General features: G+C 40.3%; 1 protein-coding gene across 1 annotated transcript; it reads left to right on the top strand.

Annotated features, from left to right (window-relative positions):
* The first annotated feature begins 18362 nt into the window (after positions 1-18362).
* On the top strand, positions 18363-19031 carry LOC138361083 (uncharacterized). Its single transcript, XM_069320553.1, has one exon. The coding sequence runs from the start codon at positions 18363-18365 to the stop codon at positions 19029-19031; it is 669 nt and encodes a 222-aa protein (XP_069176654.1).
* Positions 19032-19176: the final 145 nt, after the last annotated feature.

Here is a 19176-nt window from a genome sequence, read left to right as displayed (position 1 = left end):
CTTAATTGTTTCAAGCGTAGGTTATACATATATGAATGTATAGATTCGGCGATTATAAATAGGAGCTTCCCTGTATGGGCCAATAGGCCTTCTTTAGTTACCTTTATTTTTATGATCTAAAAACCTTACATTTGTCTGATTGAGATAAACATGGAAAAAGTCTCACTATTACTTAAGAACATAAAAATGAAGGTATCTGCAGAATGCCTTTTGGTCCATATAAGGCAGCTCTAAAATTTTATTTATTTATTGAATAATTTAGGAAAAGTGTGGATTATTTTAGTATTTTTTTAAATTAATGACAAGTCAGACAACGTTTATTAGCTTGAACATACACCTCACTCTCCAGGGACCTCACATCCACCTAGCGCCACCTATATATTAACTTGCAGACATTAGATTTTCTGAGTAGCAAGTCTTAAACAACAACATTAGACCTGTGTTGTTGTAACAACAACATTAGACCTGTACATATAAAAATGTATAGCACGCTATACATTTATTGAACAAAAATTCTACCACTTACCCATGCCCGTGACATCTGCTTAATTGCTAAATCTTCAATCAGAGAGCTCATTAATATTGAGTATTGACTTGTATTTGACTCACTCGTAAGAGAGTGTTGGAACTCTCTTACGCTGTGTTACTTCCACTTTCCAAGACAATGGATTCCACTGCTCAATCTGACTATTTTCCGAGTCTTCCACGATCGATCTTAGCCGACGTAAGATCCCTCTCTGAAGAATTTACTGCCGACCAAATTTTAACATTTATTGAGAAGTCACAAGACAGTCTTATTATCTTGCATGATAAAAATCGTAAGATGATATCCGCTAGCACATTTCAGCTTGGAATTTTGTGCGCATTAACTCTTTCCTTGCGTACGCCTTCGGTCAAAATTACGGGGCAATGGGAAGATGTACTTTGGAAAATTACTGACCTAACATGTACTTGGCCGTCTGAAAATAACATAAATTTAAGGGAACTGGAGTCTACTACCTTGAAACCCTGGATATTTACAATATTCTCAGACCCGGAATTGTGCCCTAACCCATACCTGCGTCTGAAAATGATCCATTATATCAGTTATTGGCGAGATTATTTCTTGCAGGATGCCACATTGGGAATGCAGGCAGTTGCAGGGCTGGTGATCAATAGTAAATATATCGATCTTAATCATCTTATGGCAAATGATCGTTATTTATTAACTTTAATTGCAAGTCTTGGAAGAATGTTAATAAGCCTTAATATATATGGCCACCTAGATACTCTTGCTGCTGCAGCCTTAGACCAGGTAAGGAGAATTAATGTTAGCCGAGAAGCTTCCTTATTCTACCATCTAGTGCAGGTCCTAAACGAAGCGGCAGAGGCTACCCTAGAGAAATATAAACTAGATAAAGACGTAGAGTATGCTTTATGGGTGTTCAATAATCTGTTGAGTCTCTTTTTGGTGTTGCTTTCACCGCCCACTGTAGAGGCTTATGCAGGTCCTGGACTGGCAAAGATCTCTGCAGACACCCTAGTTACGATCACGTTTTCAATTGTTACAATTGGCTTGACATTACAAGCTACGGATGGTAGTGAATACATGATGCTCTTGTCCTACTTAAATAGGATTTACCATAGTATATCAGTACATGAAGACTGTAGATCAGTTTCCCAGGTTCTAAGACTTGACCATGAAGAGTATCTGTCTTCCCTTAGCAAGAAGGCAGCAGATTTCGGCTGTTTCTTCCAACATTTCCTAATACCATACCAGGAATCATCGGAAGCCGTCCCGGAAGAGTTCAGAGACAGCGTGACGCAGTCGCTGATGGAGGCGCCGGTACTGCTGCACTCGTCCAAGATGGTGATAGACGAGTCGACACTGGTTCGCCTGCTGTTGGAGTCTCCCTCCGACCCCTTCACGCGTCAACCTCTGGACCAGGGCTCCTATAGTCGCCTTCCCGAACTTCAGGTTGACATTCTTGCTTGGAAGAATAACACCCAAATTACCGAATAATATAATTATTAGAATATTGAATTTATACGAATGTTAGAGTTTACTTTTTACAATTTTATTCACACATAGTAATGTAGTTTACTTGAATATGTTGTGGAATTATCTATTAAACAATAAAACAACAGAAGTAACAATTTATGAGCATCTTATTCTCACCTATTTAACAATATTTGAAAATATCTGCCAAAATCATTGAGAGGAAATTTGAAGAACGAGAAAAGTTTTAATTTAGATGAGATTAAACTGGTAAATATAATTGTTTTAATAATTATAATACGCTCGTGAGCCTGCTATTGGAGTCTCCCTCCGACCCCTTCAGGCGTCGCCCTCTGGTCCTATAGTCGCCTTCCCGATTACTAGTGATTACCTAATAGTCAACTATCTTCAGCCTCTACCTAACTCTTTGCATGAGAATACCATTGTTCTTTAAATAACAAATGATTCAATCACCCTTGACGAGATACTAACTTTATTTCCCCTCCCCCATCCCCCCCCCCCTGCACACAAAAAAAAAGCATTCAATTCTTCATCCTTGATCCGCTCCTGTACCAAGTAAGTCCACTACGGGCTCACAATAAAAAGTGCTACTTGGAACTTGTTCTGAGTAGCTGAATCTATAACAACAACAACATCTTCAGCCTTCCCTGATTTTCACACTGAAGCATACGTTTTAGACCAATATCAATCCGGCCCACCTTTTCCGCAATTTTGAAATGCCAGTATGCGAACAATTCAAATCGAATGTAACCGAATTTAATATTTACTTATTTATTTATTACAAATATATACTTCTGATCCGCAAAAGCAACAATAACGCTCTCAATACATTCTTTTTTAATTCACTGATCTCTTGAGAGAAACGAGAACCCTGTTTGTGGATTTGTTGACTTATTTAAGGCTTTTTACCCTGATAACTACAATAAACGTATCAAACATCAACATTATCAGGTCATGGGAAGCACCCTTCAATTCCTCGAATCATACATCGATGACAATTTCAAGTATATTTATCTGAACGACGCCGCTAATTCATCGAATCTTCCAATAAATATTCCTCTCAAGACAAACATTAACAAGTCTACTCCTCTTTCTCATTTATTTCAATGCCCTTCCCATTGTAACTCGATCCTATTCGGTTTGCTGATGACACAACCTATATTTTGCCTACTCCCAACCCTCTTTTTGTAAATAACATTGTGAATACTGAATTAACAATTACCGAAATATGAACTTAATAGATTGGCAAGTTGCTTGTGTCTAAAATTAGATACTATGTTCCTCGCCCTGTCCTGGTAACGTCCTAGTATTTGCTCATCTATAAATTTGTAAATTTGTCTGGGGCTATTCTGCCCAAAATTACCATCGATCCCCAATTACTCAAACCGGCCCAAATTTTGAAGGGCCGGACGAAGTGTTTGCCAGGGTGCTAAAGGAATGCAAAGAGGAGCTTTGCGAGCCATTGTCTACCAGTGTCAGAGTCGTGGAAGGTTGCTAATGTGGTACCAATTTAAAATAAAGGAGATGGATCAACCCAGGAAAGAAGATAGATCAACTCAAGAAAGGAGATGAACAGTCACTTCTTTTCCTACCATCCTCCTCCTTGTGATAAGATTTATGTCTTCGTATCTCTCTTCCTCCACGCTCTACGCATCAGAGACCCCGAGTTTCTTGATTTTGAAATTTCCTTTATCAACAAATCTTTCTGTTGCTTTGATCACCCTTTACATTTTATCAACTGTGCCTATTCTCAAGCTCAACGATATTTCTTGCATCCTAAACCTGTTTCCAACACTATTAGCACTGTGCTCTGCCTTCCCTTTGAATCTGAACTACTTTAGAGTTCAGATTCAAAGAGTGCATTTTCAGATTCAGTTTAGAGTGCACCAGTGTCCCTTAACAACTGGACTGGTTTCCAGGTTCCACTAGTACATAATAGGGATCCCGAATGTAGGTATGGATCAAAATTCGTCATCCACTTGGGCATGACTGGAGCAACATTGGCATTAATGGTTTGCAAACCCTTACTCATAATTAGACCAGTTGGTCTCAACTCAGGGTGCAAAGCATAGCAGGAATTTACCACATGACCTCTTCTCCTGCAATGCGTGCAATATCTGCTAGTGGTCGGAACAGCCGAACCCACTGCAGGCTTAATCACTACATTACTTGAGGTTGACAACCTTGCCTGTTGTTTCTCAGATTTAGGCTTTACAGGAGAAGGGTTAAGGGGAGTAGGTGAAGTAGCTGGTCGAGTCTGGAAAACATGATTGTTAGGAGCATAATAATTAGTTTTAGCCTTAAAATGATTAATTGGTGCTCTAAAAGGCACTTTAGTAAGAACATAAGAACAAAGGTAACTGCAGAAGGCCTATTGGCCCATACGAGGCAGCTCCTATTCTATAACCACCCAATCCCACTCATATACTTGTCCAACCCGTGCTTGAAACAATCGAGGGACCCCACCTCCACAATGTTACGCGGCAATTGGTTCCACAAATCAACAACCCTGTTACTGAACCAGTATTTACCCAAGTCTTTCCTAAATCTAAACTTATCCAATTTATATCCATTGTTTCGTGTTCTGTCCTGTGTTGATACTTTTAATACCCTATTAATATCCCCCCGGTTATGTCCATTCATCCACTTGTAAACCTCTATCATGTCACCCCTAACTCTTCGCCTTTCCAGTGAATGCAACTTAAGCTTTGTTAATCTTTCTTCATATGAGAGATTTCTAATTTGGGGAATTAACTTAGTCATCCTACGCTGGACACGTTCAAGTGAATTTATATCCATTCTATAATATGGCGACCAAAACTGAACTGCATAATCTAAATGGGGCCTAACTAGAGCAAGATATAGCTTGAGAACCACACCAGGTGTCTTGTAACTAACGCTGCGATTAATAAATCCAAGTGTCCGATTTGCCTTATTACGAACATTTATGCATTGATCCTTTTGTTTTAAATTCTTACTAATCATAACTCCCAGATCCCTTTCGCAATCCGACTTCGCAATCACAACACCATCTAGCTTGTATCTTGTAACTCTATCATCATTACCTAACCTCAGAACTTTACATTTATCAGCATTAAACTGCATCTGCCAATCCTTTGACCATTTCAAAACCCTATCTAGATCAACTTGAAGTGATAGTGAGTCCTCCTCCGAATTAATTTCCCTACCGATTTTCGTATCATCGGCAAATTTGCAAATGTTGCTACTCAAACCTGAATCTAAATCATTTATATATATTATAAACAACAGAGGTCCCAGGACAGAGCCTTGAGGCACTCCACTTACAACATTTTCCCACTCTGACTTGATTCCATTTATACTAACTCTCTGTTTCCTTTGGTATAGCCATGCCCTAATCCAGCTTAATATAGCACCCCCAATACCATGAGACTCTATCTTTTTAATCAGTCTTTCATGTGGCACTGTATCAAAAGCTTTGCTAAAGTCAAGGTATACAACATCGCAATCCTTACCACTATCAACTGCCTCAACAATGCTAGAATAAAAAGATAACAAATTTATAAAATTTATAAAACCATGTTGCGACTCAATTATTAATTTATGTTTTTCAAGATGAAGACGAATTTTATTTGCTATTATAGATTCGAGTAACTTTCCCACAATAGACGTTAGGCTAATTGGTCGATAGTTAGACGCAAGTGATCTATCTCCTTTCTTAAAAACTGGTATCACATTAGCAACTTTCCAAAACTCTGGCACTCTGCCTGACTCTATTGATTTATTAAATATGGTTGACAGTGGGTCACAAAGCTCCTCTTTGCATTCTTTAAGCACCCTGGCAAACACTTCATCCGGCCCTGGGGATTTGTTTGGTTTGAGTTTTACTATTTGTTTAAGAACATCCTCCCTGGTAACTGCTAAACTCGTCAACCTGTCCTCGTCCCCACCCACATAGACTTGTTCGGCTGAAGGCATATTGTTAAGTTCCTCTTTAGTAAATACAGATACAAAATATTTATTAAAAATACTACTCATCTCTTCATCACTATCTGTTATTTGACCTGTCTCAGTTTTTAATGGACCTATCCTTTCCCTAGTCTTAGTACGATATAACTGAAAAAACCCTTTAGGATTTGTCTTTGCTTGCCCTGCTATGCAAACTTCATAGTTTCTTTTTGCTTTCCTTATCTCTTTTTTAACATTTCTAACCAGTTGTACGAATTCCTGTTCTAAAGTGACCTCCCCATTTTTAATCCTTTTGTACCAAGCTCTCTTTTTACCTATAAGGTTCTTCAAATTCTTTGTTATCCACTTTGGGTCATTAGTATTCGATCTATTCAATTTGTATGGTATACTACGTTCCTGTGCTTTGTTTAGAATATTCTTAAATAAGTTATATATTGAATCCACATCGAAATCCCCATTTAAGTCACCTATCGCTGGGTTCATGTCTCGCTCCAAGACCGGCCCACACCCCATACCCAAGACTTTCCAATCAATTTGACCCAAAAAATTTCTTAGGCTATTAAAATCAGCTTTTCGAAAATCTGGCACTTTAACAGAATTTTCTCCTACTGGTCTATTCCATTCTATGCTAAGTAGTTCATGCTCATCAGCTAGCTTGGCTAATTTGATAAGATCAGTGGTTTGTTTATTTTCAGCCATAAATAAAGCTAATTTCTCTGGTAGACATCCCACTACTTCCTCAGTTACTATGAGGTCTCTTAAAGTCTCAAACTCTGTAATATTAAGTGCTTTAATCCATCTGTCAAAGTGATTTAATTTTACTCTTACAAAGTCAGAAATAGTCTGGTCATGTGCTCTTTTTAAACTTCTGAATTTTATTCTATGTGCCTCTGGGATCTGCTGGTAAGCATTCAAAATACTTTGCTGAACAAACTGAAAATCGAAAGAATTCTCAGCAGGCAAAGATGCAAATACCTCTTGAGCTTTACCCTTAAATTGTCCTTGTAATATGCTAACCCATTGATCGACAGGCCAGTTCATGCTGACTGCTAGTTTCTTAAAATGCAAGAAAAATATTTCTGGATCTTCTTCATTAAACTTAGGTAATTCTACATGTTTACTGTACTTAGAAGAACTATTTGTACTCTCTGGATTATTACTAGTGTTACCCAAACCTGCCGCAATCCTCTGCTGTTCTAACCTGTTATTATTTTCAGCCATACTCTGCTGAATTTCTAATTGTTTAGTTTGTTGCTCTGCTAGTCTTAACTGAGCCTCCAACTCAAGGTGTTTTGTCTGGTTCTGCAACCTCTGCTTGTCTGCTTCCAGCCTAGCCATTTCTAATTGAGTCTCCAACTCCAACTTTAAGATTGCCACCTTGTCACTTGACTTTTCTTCTAACTCTCCCAAACACTCTTCTTCAAGTCTCTCCTCCTCCACCAAGTGTGTGACAATCACTCTTAACACTTGAGCTTTCAACATTTTACTGGGAATAGCTATGTTCAATTTATCAGCCAGCAATAACAAACCATACTTCTTTAAGTCTTTAATTTTACCTAAATTGGGCTGATCCACCAGCGCAGCAACCTGATCCTCCATGGTTGGCTCAATAATCACAACTTACACTTGAAACAACACTGAAAATTATGCTTGGCCCCTGGCACAAGCTAAACACTTACCTCAAATCGTGAAGCGTTGAGAAGTTTTCACAGCAGCTCAGATTGAACAAACAATTTCACAGGCTTGATTAGGTGTCACTAGATAATCACAGATTACCTAAGAAGGCAATTGCTATTAATAATTAGCACTGTTAATTGAACAAACATTACAGGGAATTAAGGTTTAATCTCCCGGACACAGGCCCCCATTTGTTACCACCCTTGAGACTAAATAAGGTTCTTCTCCCCGCAGTGTAAAGAAATGATAATAAATCGGCCATGCCAACAGAAGTCTAGGGGTATAATTACATCACTGCATACAATGGAGAACAATATATTTATGCTAAGGGGACAAACATAACAATAATTAAATGTATAAATAATAGCCAGAAATATTCTTCAGCATGCAATATCATAGAATGAAATTAATTATTGAGACATGAGCAATATCACCAAAACATGGATTAATCAATAGTAATACTCAAATCATCTAACCAGATAATTAACATTTATATGGGCTAAAATAACAGTGATCAATGACTTAGCTTAAAACACAACTCTTCTCGACAACAGCCGCCACGCTACTGCCCACGCTTTGGTCCGCAGGCCAAACGTCGACTAAACGTCCACATAAACATTGTGGAAATTCTAATAACAAAATGCAGCACTAATATTCAAAACATTGTCAAACTAAAGAGTAGTAAACACTGGTACAACATTCCATACAATAATACGACAACCAAATATGGGAATAAATCAAGGTAAAACTATAGACACTCGATTGACAACAATGTTCCCACACTGGCCATATCCAAATATGGTCAACCGCTCACACGGAGAAACTACATGAGAAGTCTAACACAAAAAACCTCACACACACTACACAGCATGCTATGTTATATATATAACATACAAAATCTTATATCATACAACTGGATGCAATATTAATTAGAGAACAAGACAATAAAGTAATATGAGAATCAAGAGTAATGGCAGAATCTTAGTAAGATTCGTAACAGTAATGCCCTAGTATTTGCTCATCTATAAATTTATAAATTTGTCTGGGGCTCTTCTGCCCAAAATTACCTTCGATCCCCAATTACTCAAACCGGCCCAAATTTTGAAGGGCCGGACGAAGTGTTTGCCAGGGTGCTGAAGGAATACAAAGAGGAGCTTTGCGAGCCATTGTCTACCATATTTAATATATCATTAGAGTCAGGCAGAGTGTCAGAGTCGTGGAAGGTTGCTAATGTGGTACCAATTTACAATAAAGGAGATGGATCAACCCAGGAAAGAAGATAGATCAACTCAAGAAAGGAGATGAACCGTCACTTCTTTTCCTACCATCCTCCTCCTTGTGATAAGATTTATGCCTTCGTATCTCTCTTCCTCCACGCTCTACGCATCAGAGACCCCGAGTTTCTTGATTTTGAAATTTCCTTTATCAACAAATCTTTCTGTTGCTTTGATCACCCTTTACATTTTATCAACTGTGCCTATTCTCAAGCTCAACGATATTTCTTGCACCCTAAACCTGTTTCCAACACTATTAGCACTATGCTCTGCCTTCCCTTTGAATCTGAACTACTTTAGAGTTCAGAATACTTTTCGTCCTGTTGACATAAAGCTTGCCTTTTGACAAACTAACATTTTTCGTAGCGATCAAGTTCACACTGCGCCTACTGCTTCTTATGCTGTTGGTGTCTACTATATTTCTTGTTCTTCTTGTCTTCTCCAATGCTTTTGTTAAACTGGCTATACACTAAATGACAGTCTTAAAGAACACAAAAGACGTTTCAAGCCTGCAGACACAAGCAATGCTGTCGTGAGTTGTAATGGTATATGCACACCATAGCTCCTTCCCCTTCCCCCTTTCTCTTCCCCTTCCCTCCCTTTGGTCATCCCTTCCATTTGTCACGGTCTGACCCTCGTGGTCATAAACAGTTTGAAGTCACTTGCACTCCTGTCCATCTGTCTAGTGACGAATTGAAAATAGTACCTCAGGGCCATTAAACTTGTTTTCTCAAGTTACACCTGGGTGCCCAGTCGGCATTCCCACAGGAAAGTCGTTGGTGCCTTCCCAGTTTTTGGAGTTTTCTGTCAAGAGGAATTGACCCTTATGGTCAAACCTGATCCGGATTGGTTGAAGACATGTTTAAATCCATAGGCCATAGGCTTGAGATAGGCGGAGTTAATTTGGGCCTAGAAACTAGGGGGGTGGAGTCTGTCCCACTGGTAAGCGTTTTTAGAAAATATTAGTTAGTGTGTCTTGGGGCCTCAACTGAGGTACAGGTCAGGTGACCCGCGGGCAGCTAATCAACATCCTTTGGCAAGCTGCAGTATTGAAGGTAATTATGCACTTAGGTTCATGTATATTTCAGTATTACATTCGATTCCATTCCTTCGTAGGGATTTAGAGCAGGCTATGTTTTCAATTTTGATTTAAATATACGGATCCCAATAATAACGTATTTTAATGTATTTGTGTTTAGTTATCTGTTCCCTTTGATTAATGACTGTGTTATTCATTCTTGTGATTTTCATTTGCTGTGCTAGAAATTCCCTTGTGTTCTCCATCTTATGAATAGTAAAATCGCTCTAGAATCTCCCCTTCAGTTCAGTAAGATTACAGTATTAATCCATTAAGATTCATTTACTTGCCCTTTGAGTTCCCTGAGTCTCTTCCTTCCTGGGGAAACAATAATTTTAGACACATTCATTTATGTTTGGGAAGGTGGTGGCAGTGTTTAATGATTTTAATTATTAGTTATAAATTAATAACCCCTATTCTTGTTGTGTTCTCATTTAATATTCAGCTTATATTCGTGGCAGTCCAGTGAGGGGTTATACTGGACTGTAGCAGTGTTGAGCTGGGGTATTGGGTGGAAAGAGTAGAGAGAGAGTTACAACAGGGGTAGCGTTCAGAACTATTACAAGAGTTCAGGGTTATTACAATGGTAGTAGCGGTGTTTTCAATAATTTCTTGACGATTATTGAAACCTCACGCGTCTGTCCGTTCGGATATGCTGTGTGGTGAGAGTTCAGCCGGGGGCAACGAGCTAGAGGTCGACGGTAATCCTATGTGATGCGATTTACATAGAGTAGGCGATTCTAGTGTCGTGAAGGGCTGTTGAATTTAAGTATAGGCAGTTAAGTGTATGCGCTAAACAGGCAGTTAAGAGTGGAGGCCGCCTTGGGTAGTTGGAAAGAGTACTCTTTACTCGACCCTCTGCAACTACGGACAAGGGTGCTGCGTGGTGGTTTTCGCAAAACGCAGTGACATTTCGTGACAATTCTAGGTTTCAAATTGTCGGGGCGGGGAAGTATTAGGACGCTATTTATTTTCCCCGAGGCCGTGTTAGGCGACCCAATCGCTAGATTTTTACGGTAAAGCCATGAAATTGAAATGGAAATAAGTTTATTGAGGTAAAATACACACAAAGAGATGAGGTAGCTCAAGCTATTCTCACCCCATTCAGTACAACGTGCTAATATAAACATAGACACACATCACAAATAAACATATTACCAAACATTGTGAGAGGTAAACATATACATTTCCTCCTTCACAAGTAGTATGGTATCAGACGTACACACAAATACTTTTATGACCTAGGTATACTGTATTGACAATTTGCAAGACACCTGCAGATAATTCAACAAAATATTACAATCTTGGTGCAAAATTCTTATATCTCTCAAGAATATCATCAACCTTTCCGTTGTGACACATCCAGGCTATTTGTTCAGGAACAGTCCTTATCTCAGTGTTTCTATATACATTAATCAATGGACAATCAAGAACATAATGGGCCAGGGTGTGAGACCTTAACATACCACATAGTTTACACTTCGTGTCATTATTATGAACATCTATACCATATTCCCAGTAATATTTGTACCCAAGCCTGAGCCGCATGTACACAGAGTCACTCCAAGCATTTCTCCTTTTACCATAAGTGAAATGGGTGTTTTGACTCACATACATGTAGTGTTGCATGGTTTGACTACTCTCATACATTATCTCTCTCCTCTCCACTCCCGCCTGTGCCTGAATATTTCTGATTTTGCTTCTTATTTGTCTCATTGTGAATTCACATTCAATGTCAACTTGTGGTTTTGATGTGGCACGTTTGGCCAAGTCATCCGCCACCTCGTTGAGCACTATTCCAACATGAGATGGAATCCACATGAATTTCACACTATAACCTTTCAGCTGTATCTCGGTTATTCTTCTCTTACAGTCCTCAACTATAGACATGAAGACTGGGTTTCGACTGTTTAAGCACTCCAGTGCTCCTCGGCTATCGACAAATACAAAAACATTTTTGTCGTCATGATGTCCTTCCTCCAAACACGCCAGAATGGCCTGCAGTTCAGCTTGTGTGGATGATATATAATTACTAAGCTGGAGTTCAATTATCCTGTCCACAGTCCCAAACTCCGTATATTCCCTTATTAGGACACCACACCCGGCCCTGCCATCCTCCGCCACCGACCCGTCGCAATATACATGTAAACTGTTGCCTCTTGGTAACCGAGATATCATGCTTCCATACAAACACCGTAATTGTCCCGGTTCATGATGAATCTTTTTCACCTTGAGGGGTACAATTTCGACGTCTATTTTCTGTACTTTCCAGGGAGCAGACATATTACACTGTCGAGAGGGTTTACAGCAGTCAAGTACGTCGTATTTCCTGAGGTCATGAGCTAATCCCCTCGTGTAGCGTGTCTCCCTCAGTTTCCTGGAAGTGTGTACGTCACTGAAGCAGGTCTGAACGCCCTCAAACAGCTTATCCCCTCCTTTTCTCCGCATGAAACGAATAGATACTCTAGTATTAATGTCACGGACTCTATCACACACACTCTGTAAATTTAATTCCATTCTCATTATTTCAATCATTGCATTTCTTTGACATGCAAGAATAATCCTAATAGCCTCGTTCTGTATCAGCTCTATTTTTTGAATTCTGCCTTGGCCTGTGTAAGACAATACGGGTGCAGCGTAGTCTATCAGGGACCGAACAGTACTTATGTATAACATCCGCAAGATAGGTACCCCAACACCTTTACCAGAAAAAGCCAGTGCTTTCAGAGGATGCAGACGGGCTTTACATAAGGTGCTGATATGATTTATTTCAGCATTTTTACTCTCACATGTGTACCCACCATACATGCCCAGATACTTGTACTTCTGAACACGGCTCAGTTCCACACCATTTAGAGTAAGTGTTATATTTCTTCGTTTCCTATACTCGTAGTTGGTTTTATCTGCATTTATAACTAAGCCTAACTTGTGACAGGTTGTACCAAGTATGTTAAGAGCAGTTTGAATTTTGTTCCCAGAAGTGCCTTGTATAAGAATGTCATCAGCATATATGATCGTCGTGACCCCTGGAGGATACATCTCTGATGCTAATCTGTTCATTAATACATTGAATAAGGTGGGACTTAATACTCCCCCTTGTGGGGTACCTAACTGAAACCTCCGTTCCTCAGACATGTATCCCTGGTAATACACCTGACCTTTTCTGCCTTGTAGATAATCCCTTATCCAGTGTAGCAATCTCCCTGTTATTCCCAGATTGGCTAATTCGTATAAGATTACTTCCCCATTGGCTTTATCAAATGCTCCTTGTAGATCAACAAAAACTCTTCAATTGTCATCCACATTAGACAAACACTTTAAGAGACAATCCGCAGTACTTTTGCCTTTGATAAAACCAAAGAGATTACTGGACATGTTATCACCTACAAGGTAGAGGAGCCTATTTAACAAAATCCTTTCCATCATTTTACAAAAGCCTAGTTATTTAGTCTAACCGTTGACGGCGAAGTACGGGATTATTTTGTACTGTTGGGATCTAGGTAGATGCGGTTACCTAGGCTTGGAAAAGCGACAGGGCGGGCCGGGACAGGACTGTTATAGGTTAAATCGAGTTTTCCTTAAGTATTAAATTAAGTTCCTATTCAGGTTAAGTATCCCCTTATTTGAGTAATTCTCGTATATAAGTGTTATTATTTTCTAAGTATTTTTTTACGTGATAATATTAAGGAAGTCTGGAGTTTTTGTTTTCGTGTTGTGCAGTATATATTCTCTGAGAGAATTACTAAGGTGAGTGGTTTTACTGTTTTCAAGTGAAATGAAGTGCAGAGCATTAAAGTGAATTTTGTGAAAGACTTAGTGAAAATCGTGGAAAATTTGTTGTGGTGAAAATTTCGTCAAAGTTGTTTGGAAAATCTCAGTTTTGGGAATAATTTCTAGTTTTGTGTCTAGCCATATGTTCATCGGGTCGTCAGTGTTAATTCAAGTGTGCGAGTAAAGTGATCCGAGTTAGAACTTTGAGAGACCAAAAGTCGATTTTTGGTCATTTAAGCGAATTAGCGTTGGGACTCTGAATTTTCTAGCGGTTTTACTCAGCGCTCAGTGAGACAGCGGTCTGTAATGTTTTGCATTCTCCCAAGTGTCCAAGTGTCTTGTGAGTGTTATATTCGGTTAATGTAACGAGTCAACTACGCGCCAGTTTTTAATTTATAATTTAGGGAGAATAATTACTAATTTTTTAACTAAAATTCAGCGTGACTCTGTAGTTGTGAGCGTCGCAACTATCAGTGCTAATTTCTCAGTATTCTACAACACGACCGGCGGTGAACATTAAGTAACGTAAATAAGTAATTTACCATTAATTTTCGTGTAATTAATAAATTTACTTATAATTATATCTGAGCGCCGTTGTTAGCGTCGGGCGTTAAGAATTAAATAATTGTTGAAGTCTTAAACATCACGCTAGTATTAATGTACTAGTAACGTCTTCAGTCCTAGTGCGGTTAAGAACTAAAAAAGAAATAGTTAAACAATTCAGTTAACGTAAGTGTTGTATTAATTGTGCGCTGGCCAACACGACTTAGATTATTTTTTTTTATAAATAAAACAAAGTTTAAACTAAATTATTTAAAATAAATTCAGTGTAGTTCCTTTCGCGATAATATTCACTGTATAATTTCAGGTTATTTTGTTTAAGAATGCGGTAATTATCAATATTTTTTCTAAGATTTATATTGGTCTTGCATTTAGAGACAAGACATTCTTACTTTAATTTTTTTATAATTGCGTTACGGACGGTTTAGACGGACTTGGCACTCACAATATAAGCTATCGCCCATTGTCAGGATCACCCCAGCCAAATACCACCCAAACCCTTGTCGACGCGTTATTGGAATTGTGGAAAACTACATTTCCCTCTCAACCCCCTGTTTACAACCCCCACCCCCGGCCTGCCCTCACCCTCCCTCTTATCCCCCCAACCCATCCAACCAACCCCTCCGGTTACCCACCCTATCCCCTCTATTAATCCTACATCTTGCTCCTCACCACCCCTTTTTCCCCTATCCCCATTCCTAGTGTCGCCTCTACAGAAGTTGCTGGGGAAGGTAGCTAGCGGCCTTCTGGGGCACGTAAAATTGGTGATGAAATTTGTTGGAGGTGTCATGGTCGAGGCCATTACAGGTATGTGTGCACGAGCACACGGGTCAAGGGTGACCCAGAACAGGTCAGTACGTTGGCTGGCAGACCTACGTTTGAGATGACGGTGGAAGGTGTGAGATTGACAGTTTTTGTGGACACCCCGGAAGTCAAGCAACTCTCATTAAAAAGTCAGCCTTCAGCACACTTCAAGAGACACGCCTTAAACGTTGTGGAAAACAATAAACAGCAGTTAATGGTCAACATATTAATATCTTGGGCCAGGCTACACTCAATTTTGAAGTTGGTAAGGGAGGATCTTACCCACACAATTGCACGATTGTCGAGAATCTTGCATTCCCTGGTCAGATTTTATTGGGAATGGATTTTCTGGGACAGGTTAACTTTTCGTTGCTCCCTCTCAGGAGGGAGCAAGGAAGTGCAGATTGAAGTTGGGCCAGGTAGTTTAAAAATCCAATTAAAATGGTAGATCATCCGCCAGTGGTTGCTTCCATTAGCAAGAAACAGAAGTACAACATTCACTTCTCTAAGTTGTTGTTTAAATCTTTTCCAGACACAGATAAGAAGTCATGTGGGTTACATGCCTTGGTGAAACAATGTTGCCCACCCCATTCAGTTAAATTCATTAAAGTATCAGTGGGACGTCACATTGCACCAGGTACTACCCTTCAGGTGGCTGGGAGATGTGACAGGTTGTTGATCCCCCATCATTTAATCACAGTGCTTGATAAAGGTGCCCTTATTCCAGTTGTCAATCTCTCGCACAAAACCAGGGCAAAATCAGGATTTCAGTGCAGGTGATAGGCTGTCTCAGCCTACAATTGTAGAAAATACAGGAATTTTTCAGTATCAAAGCCAGGACGAGATGCCAGCCACCATAGCACAATGTAGTGCGCTGAATGTTACAGATAGTATTACACAGGGGTAACACAAGACCGAGACAAGGAAAAGTAGTAATACTCAGGAAGTTGATAAGTTAATCTCGGCTCTAGATTTGCAACATGTGCAACAGTCAGATAGGAAACTTTTGAGAGGGATTTTACGTAAATTCCCTAGACTGTTTGCACCAGAAGACGATCAAATCGGGCTTCTGGATAGGATTGAGCATATTATTCCTACAGGTGATCATCCTCCTATTTACACTCGTCAATGGAGGCTTCCGGAACGGGCAAAGGAAGTAATTAGGGATGAGTGTCAGAAGATGTTGAGACAGAATGTGATAGAGCCTAGTACATCACCATGATTGTCGCCAGTGGCGTTGGTACGTAAACCGGATGGTAGTTATAGGTTTTGTGTTGACTACCGAAAGATCAACGAAATTACTAAAAGTGATGTGTACCCTCTGCCACGGATACAAGAAATAATAGATCAGTTTGGGGCGGCAAAATACTTTTCCACTCTGGATGCGAAATCTGCATATTGGGCCATCCCAGTCACTGAGAAGGATAGAGAGAAGACCGCTTTCTCTGATGGGGTTCATACTTATCAATTCAAGCGGATGCCTTTCGGGTTAAAGACAGCGCCTTCATCATTTCAGAGGGCAATCAATTACATCCTAAACCCAGTCTTGGGAAGGCACTCATTAGCGTACCTGGATGATGTGGTTATCTACTCCAGGACGTTTGATCAGCACTTACGAGATTTGACGGAGACGTTGACATTGTTAGATAAGGCGGGGTTCAAACTTAATGTGGGGAAATGCATTCTGGCATCTCAGAAATTCAAGTTTCTGGGATTCCAGGTGAGCACAGATGGTATCCGACCTGACCCCGACTCCTGTCGCACCATTGTTGACATGCCTACACCTATGATAGCAAAGGATTTTCGAAGGTTTCTGTGGGGAGCTGGATATTTCCGTCGCCACATTGAGGGTTTTGCAAGTACATCAGCACCGTTAACTGAGCTTACTAAGAAAAATGTTAAATTCATTTGGAAACCTGAGCATGATAACGCTTATACAAAATTAAAAAGTCAACTCATTACCACCCCAGTCTTGGCAGTACCTGATTTTGATAAGGAGTGGGAAGTACACATTGATTCCAGTGGCATAGCAATTGGTGGGTGCTTAATGCAATGTGATAATGACAATCTTCCTCACCCAGTAGCATATTTTAGCAGGAAGGTTAAGGGTCTGGAGGTCCGCTATTCTGCAATGGATAGGGAAGCTTTGGCTGTGGTAGAAAGTGTCAGGTACTTTGAACCGTATCTTTTCCAACGGCACTTTGTCATTTTGTAACACCACCCAAATTGTAAAACCACTCTAAAATGCACCACTATAATGGTTACTAAGCTAATAAAGTTAACTCTACTTATCCTGAGTAACACTTCCCCATTGGTTGCACTTGGTAACACTGTTATGGGCTGACATATGATGGTTACACCGAGACTACAAAGTACACTGCCAACAAGGAGATGCTAACACAGGATGAAATACGCTGCCACCATCTGCCTTTGACCATTGAGACTATATCAAGCAACGAGGCAAGAAACATTGCTTGACTTTGAGAGTTCTTCACAGCCCTCTCTGGACCCCGGTGTCCGGCACTCTCCTCCTCCTAAGTCCCTACAGGACCTCTATATACAACCCCCACAGGGGGAGGGGGAGATCTGCTGTTGCTACCCACCAAGAATGTACAAACACTCAATAAATATTTCAATAAGCTTGTTTGACATTCACCATACACTCTTCAAGAGAGTAGTTATTAATTACATGTGTGACTGACCTCTGACCTGGCCAAAAAGGGGGAGATCCAGGGATGTTTACACATAAGAATCTGGAGTCTAATTCCCTTGCATGAAATATTACATACTTGAAACTATGCTGACTAAGACTAACCCAGGAATTTTTAATCAATATACAAGATAAACCAGAGGTCATCTGGGCTGACCTCTTGTAGAAGGCTTCCCTGGGTGTGAACTCTAAGGGGGGGGGGGGGGGGGAGGTCCTGGGTGTTACAGCTCCCTTTCCCCGGAGTTAAGACAAAATCGGGTGTATGATAATTAAGCCCAATTTTGTCTTATCCTAACTCATCCAAAATACCACAACTAACCCTAAAAGAAAAAAAACAATGCCAGTGACATAATGATAAAAGTAAGCTAACTAAATAAACATGAAGCAAAGTACAATATACAGTTACACTCCAGTAAGAACATCACATAAATGTACAATGAAAGAAACAACAGTACAAAAAAAAATCCTGGCAAAAGAACCAGCAATGATACCGTCACACATGATACGATTCTGATATCCTAATATGAAAATAAAGTATCAATGAAAAAACAAAAACAAATCCCGACTGCACCAAGGCAGTCCAGCAAGGCTCCCTCAGAAGGCTGGAAGACAGTCCAGCAAGGCTCCCTCAGAAGGCTGGAAGACAGTCCAGCAAGGCTCCCTCAGAAGGCTGGAAGACAGTCCAGCAAGGCTCCCTCAGAAGGCTGGAAGACAGTCCAGCAAGGCTCCCTCAGAAGGCTGGAAGACAGTCCAGCAAGGCTCCCTCAGAAGGCTGGAAGACAGTCCAGCAAGGCTCCCTCAGAAGGCTGGAAGACAGTCCAGCAAGGCTCCCTCAGAAGGCTGGAAGACAGTCCAGCAAGGCTCCCTCAGAAGGCTGGAAGACAGTCCAGCAAGGCTCCCTCAGAAGGCTGGAAGACAGTCCAGCAAGGCTCCCTCAGAAGGCTGGAAGACAGTCCAGCAAGGCTCCCTCAGAAGGCTGGAAGACAGTCCAGCAAGGCTCCCTCAGAAGGCTGGAAGACAGTCCAGCAAGGCTCCCTCAGAAGGCTGGAAGACAGTCCAGCAAGGCTCCCTCAGAAGGCTGGAAGACAGTCCAGCAAGGCTCCCTCAGAAGGCTGGAAGACAGTCCAGCAAGGCTCCCTCAGAAGGCTGGAAGACAGTCCAGCAAGGCTCCCTCAGAAGGCTGGAAGGCTAAAACAAAAATCGCCTTAAAACTAGCATGACATAAAAAAAAAAAAATTCCTAATGGAACAGGAAAATTACCAGTAACTAAAAATAATATAATGTCAAAATACAAGGGATAACACAAGGCTACATAATACAACCCTGAATTACACTATATGTCAATAAAGACTAT

The sequence above is a fragment of the Procambarus clarkii genome, unplaced genomic scaffold, assembly GCF_040958095.1.
Source record: "Procambarus clarkii isolate CNS0578487 unplaced genomic scaffold, FALCON_Pclarkii_2.0 HiC_scaffold_173, whole genome shotgun sequence".
Classification (NCBI taxonomy): domain Eukaryota; kingdom Metazoa; phylum Arthropoda; class Malacostraca; order Decapoda; family Cambaridae; genus Procambarus; species Procambarus clarkii.
This window is presented reverse-complemented; position numbering and strand designations above follow the sequence as displayed.

Excerpts from the sequence above, each read along its gene's own strand:
- LOC138361083 (XM_069320553.1), top strand. The coding sequence starts at position 18,363 with ATGAAAAAACAAAAACAAATCCCGACTGCACCAAGGCAGTCCAGCAAG.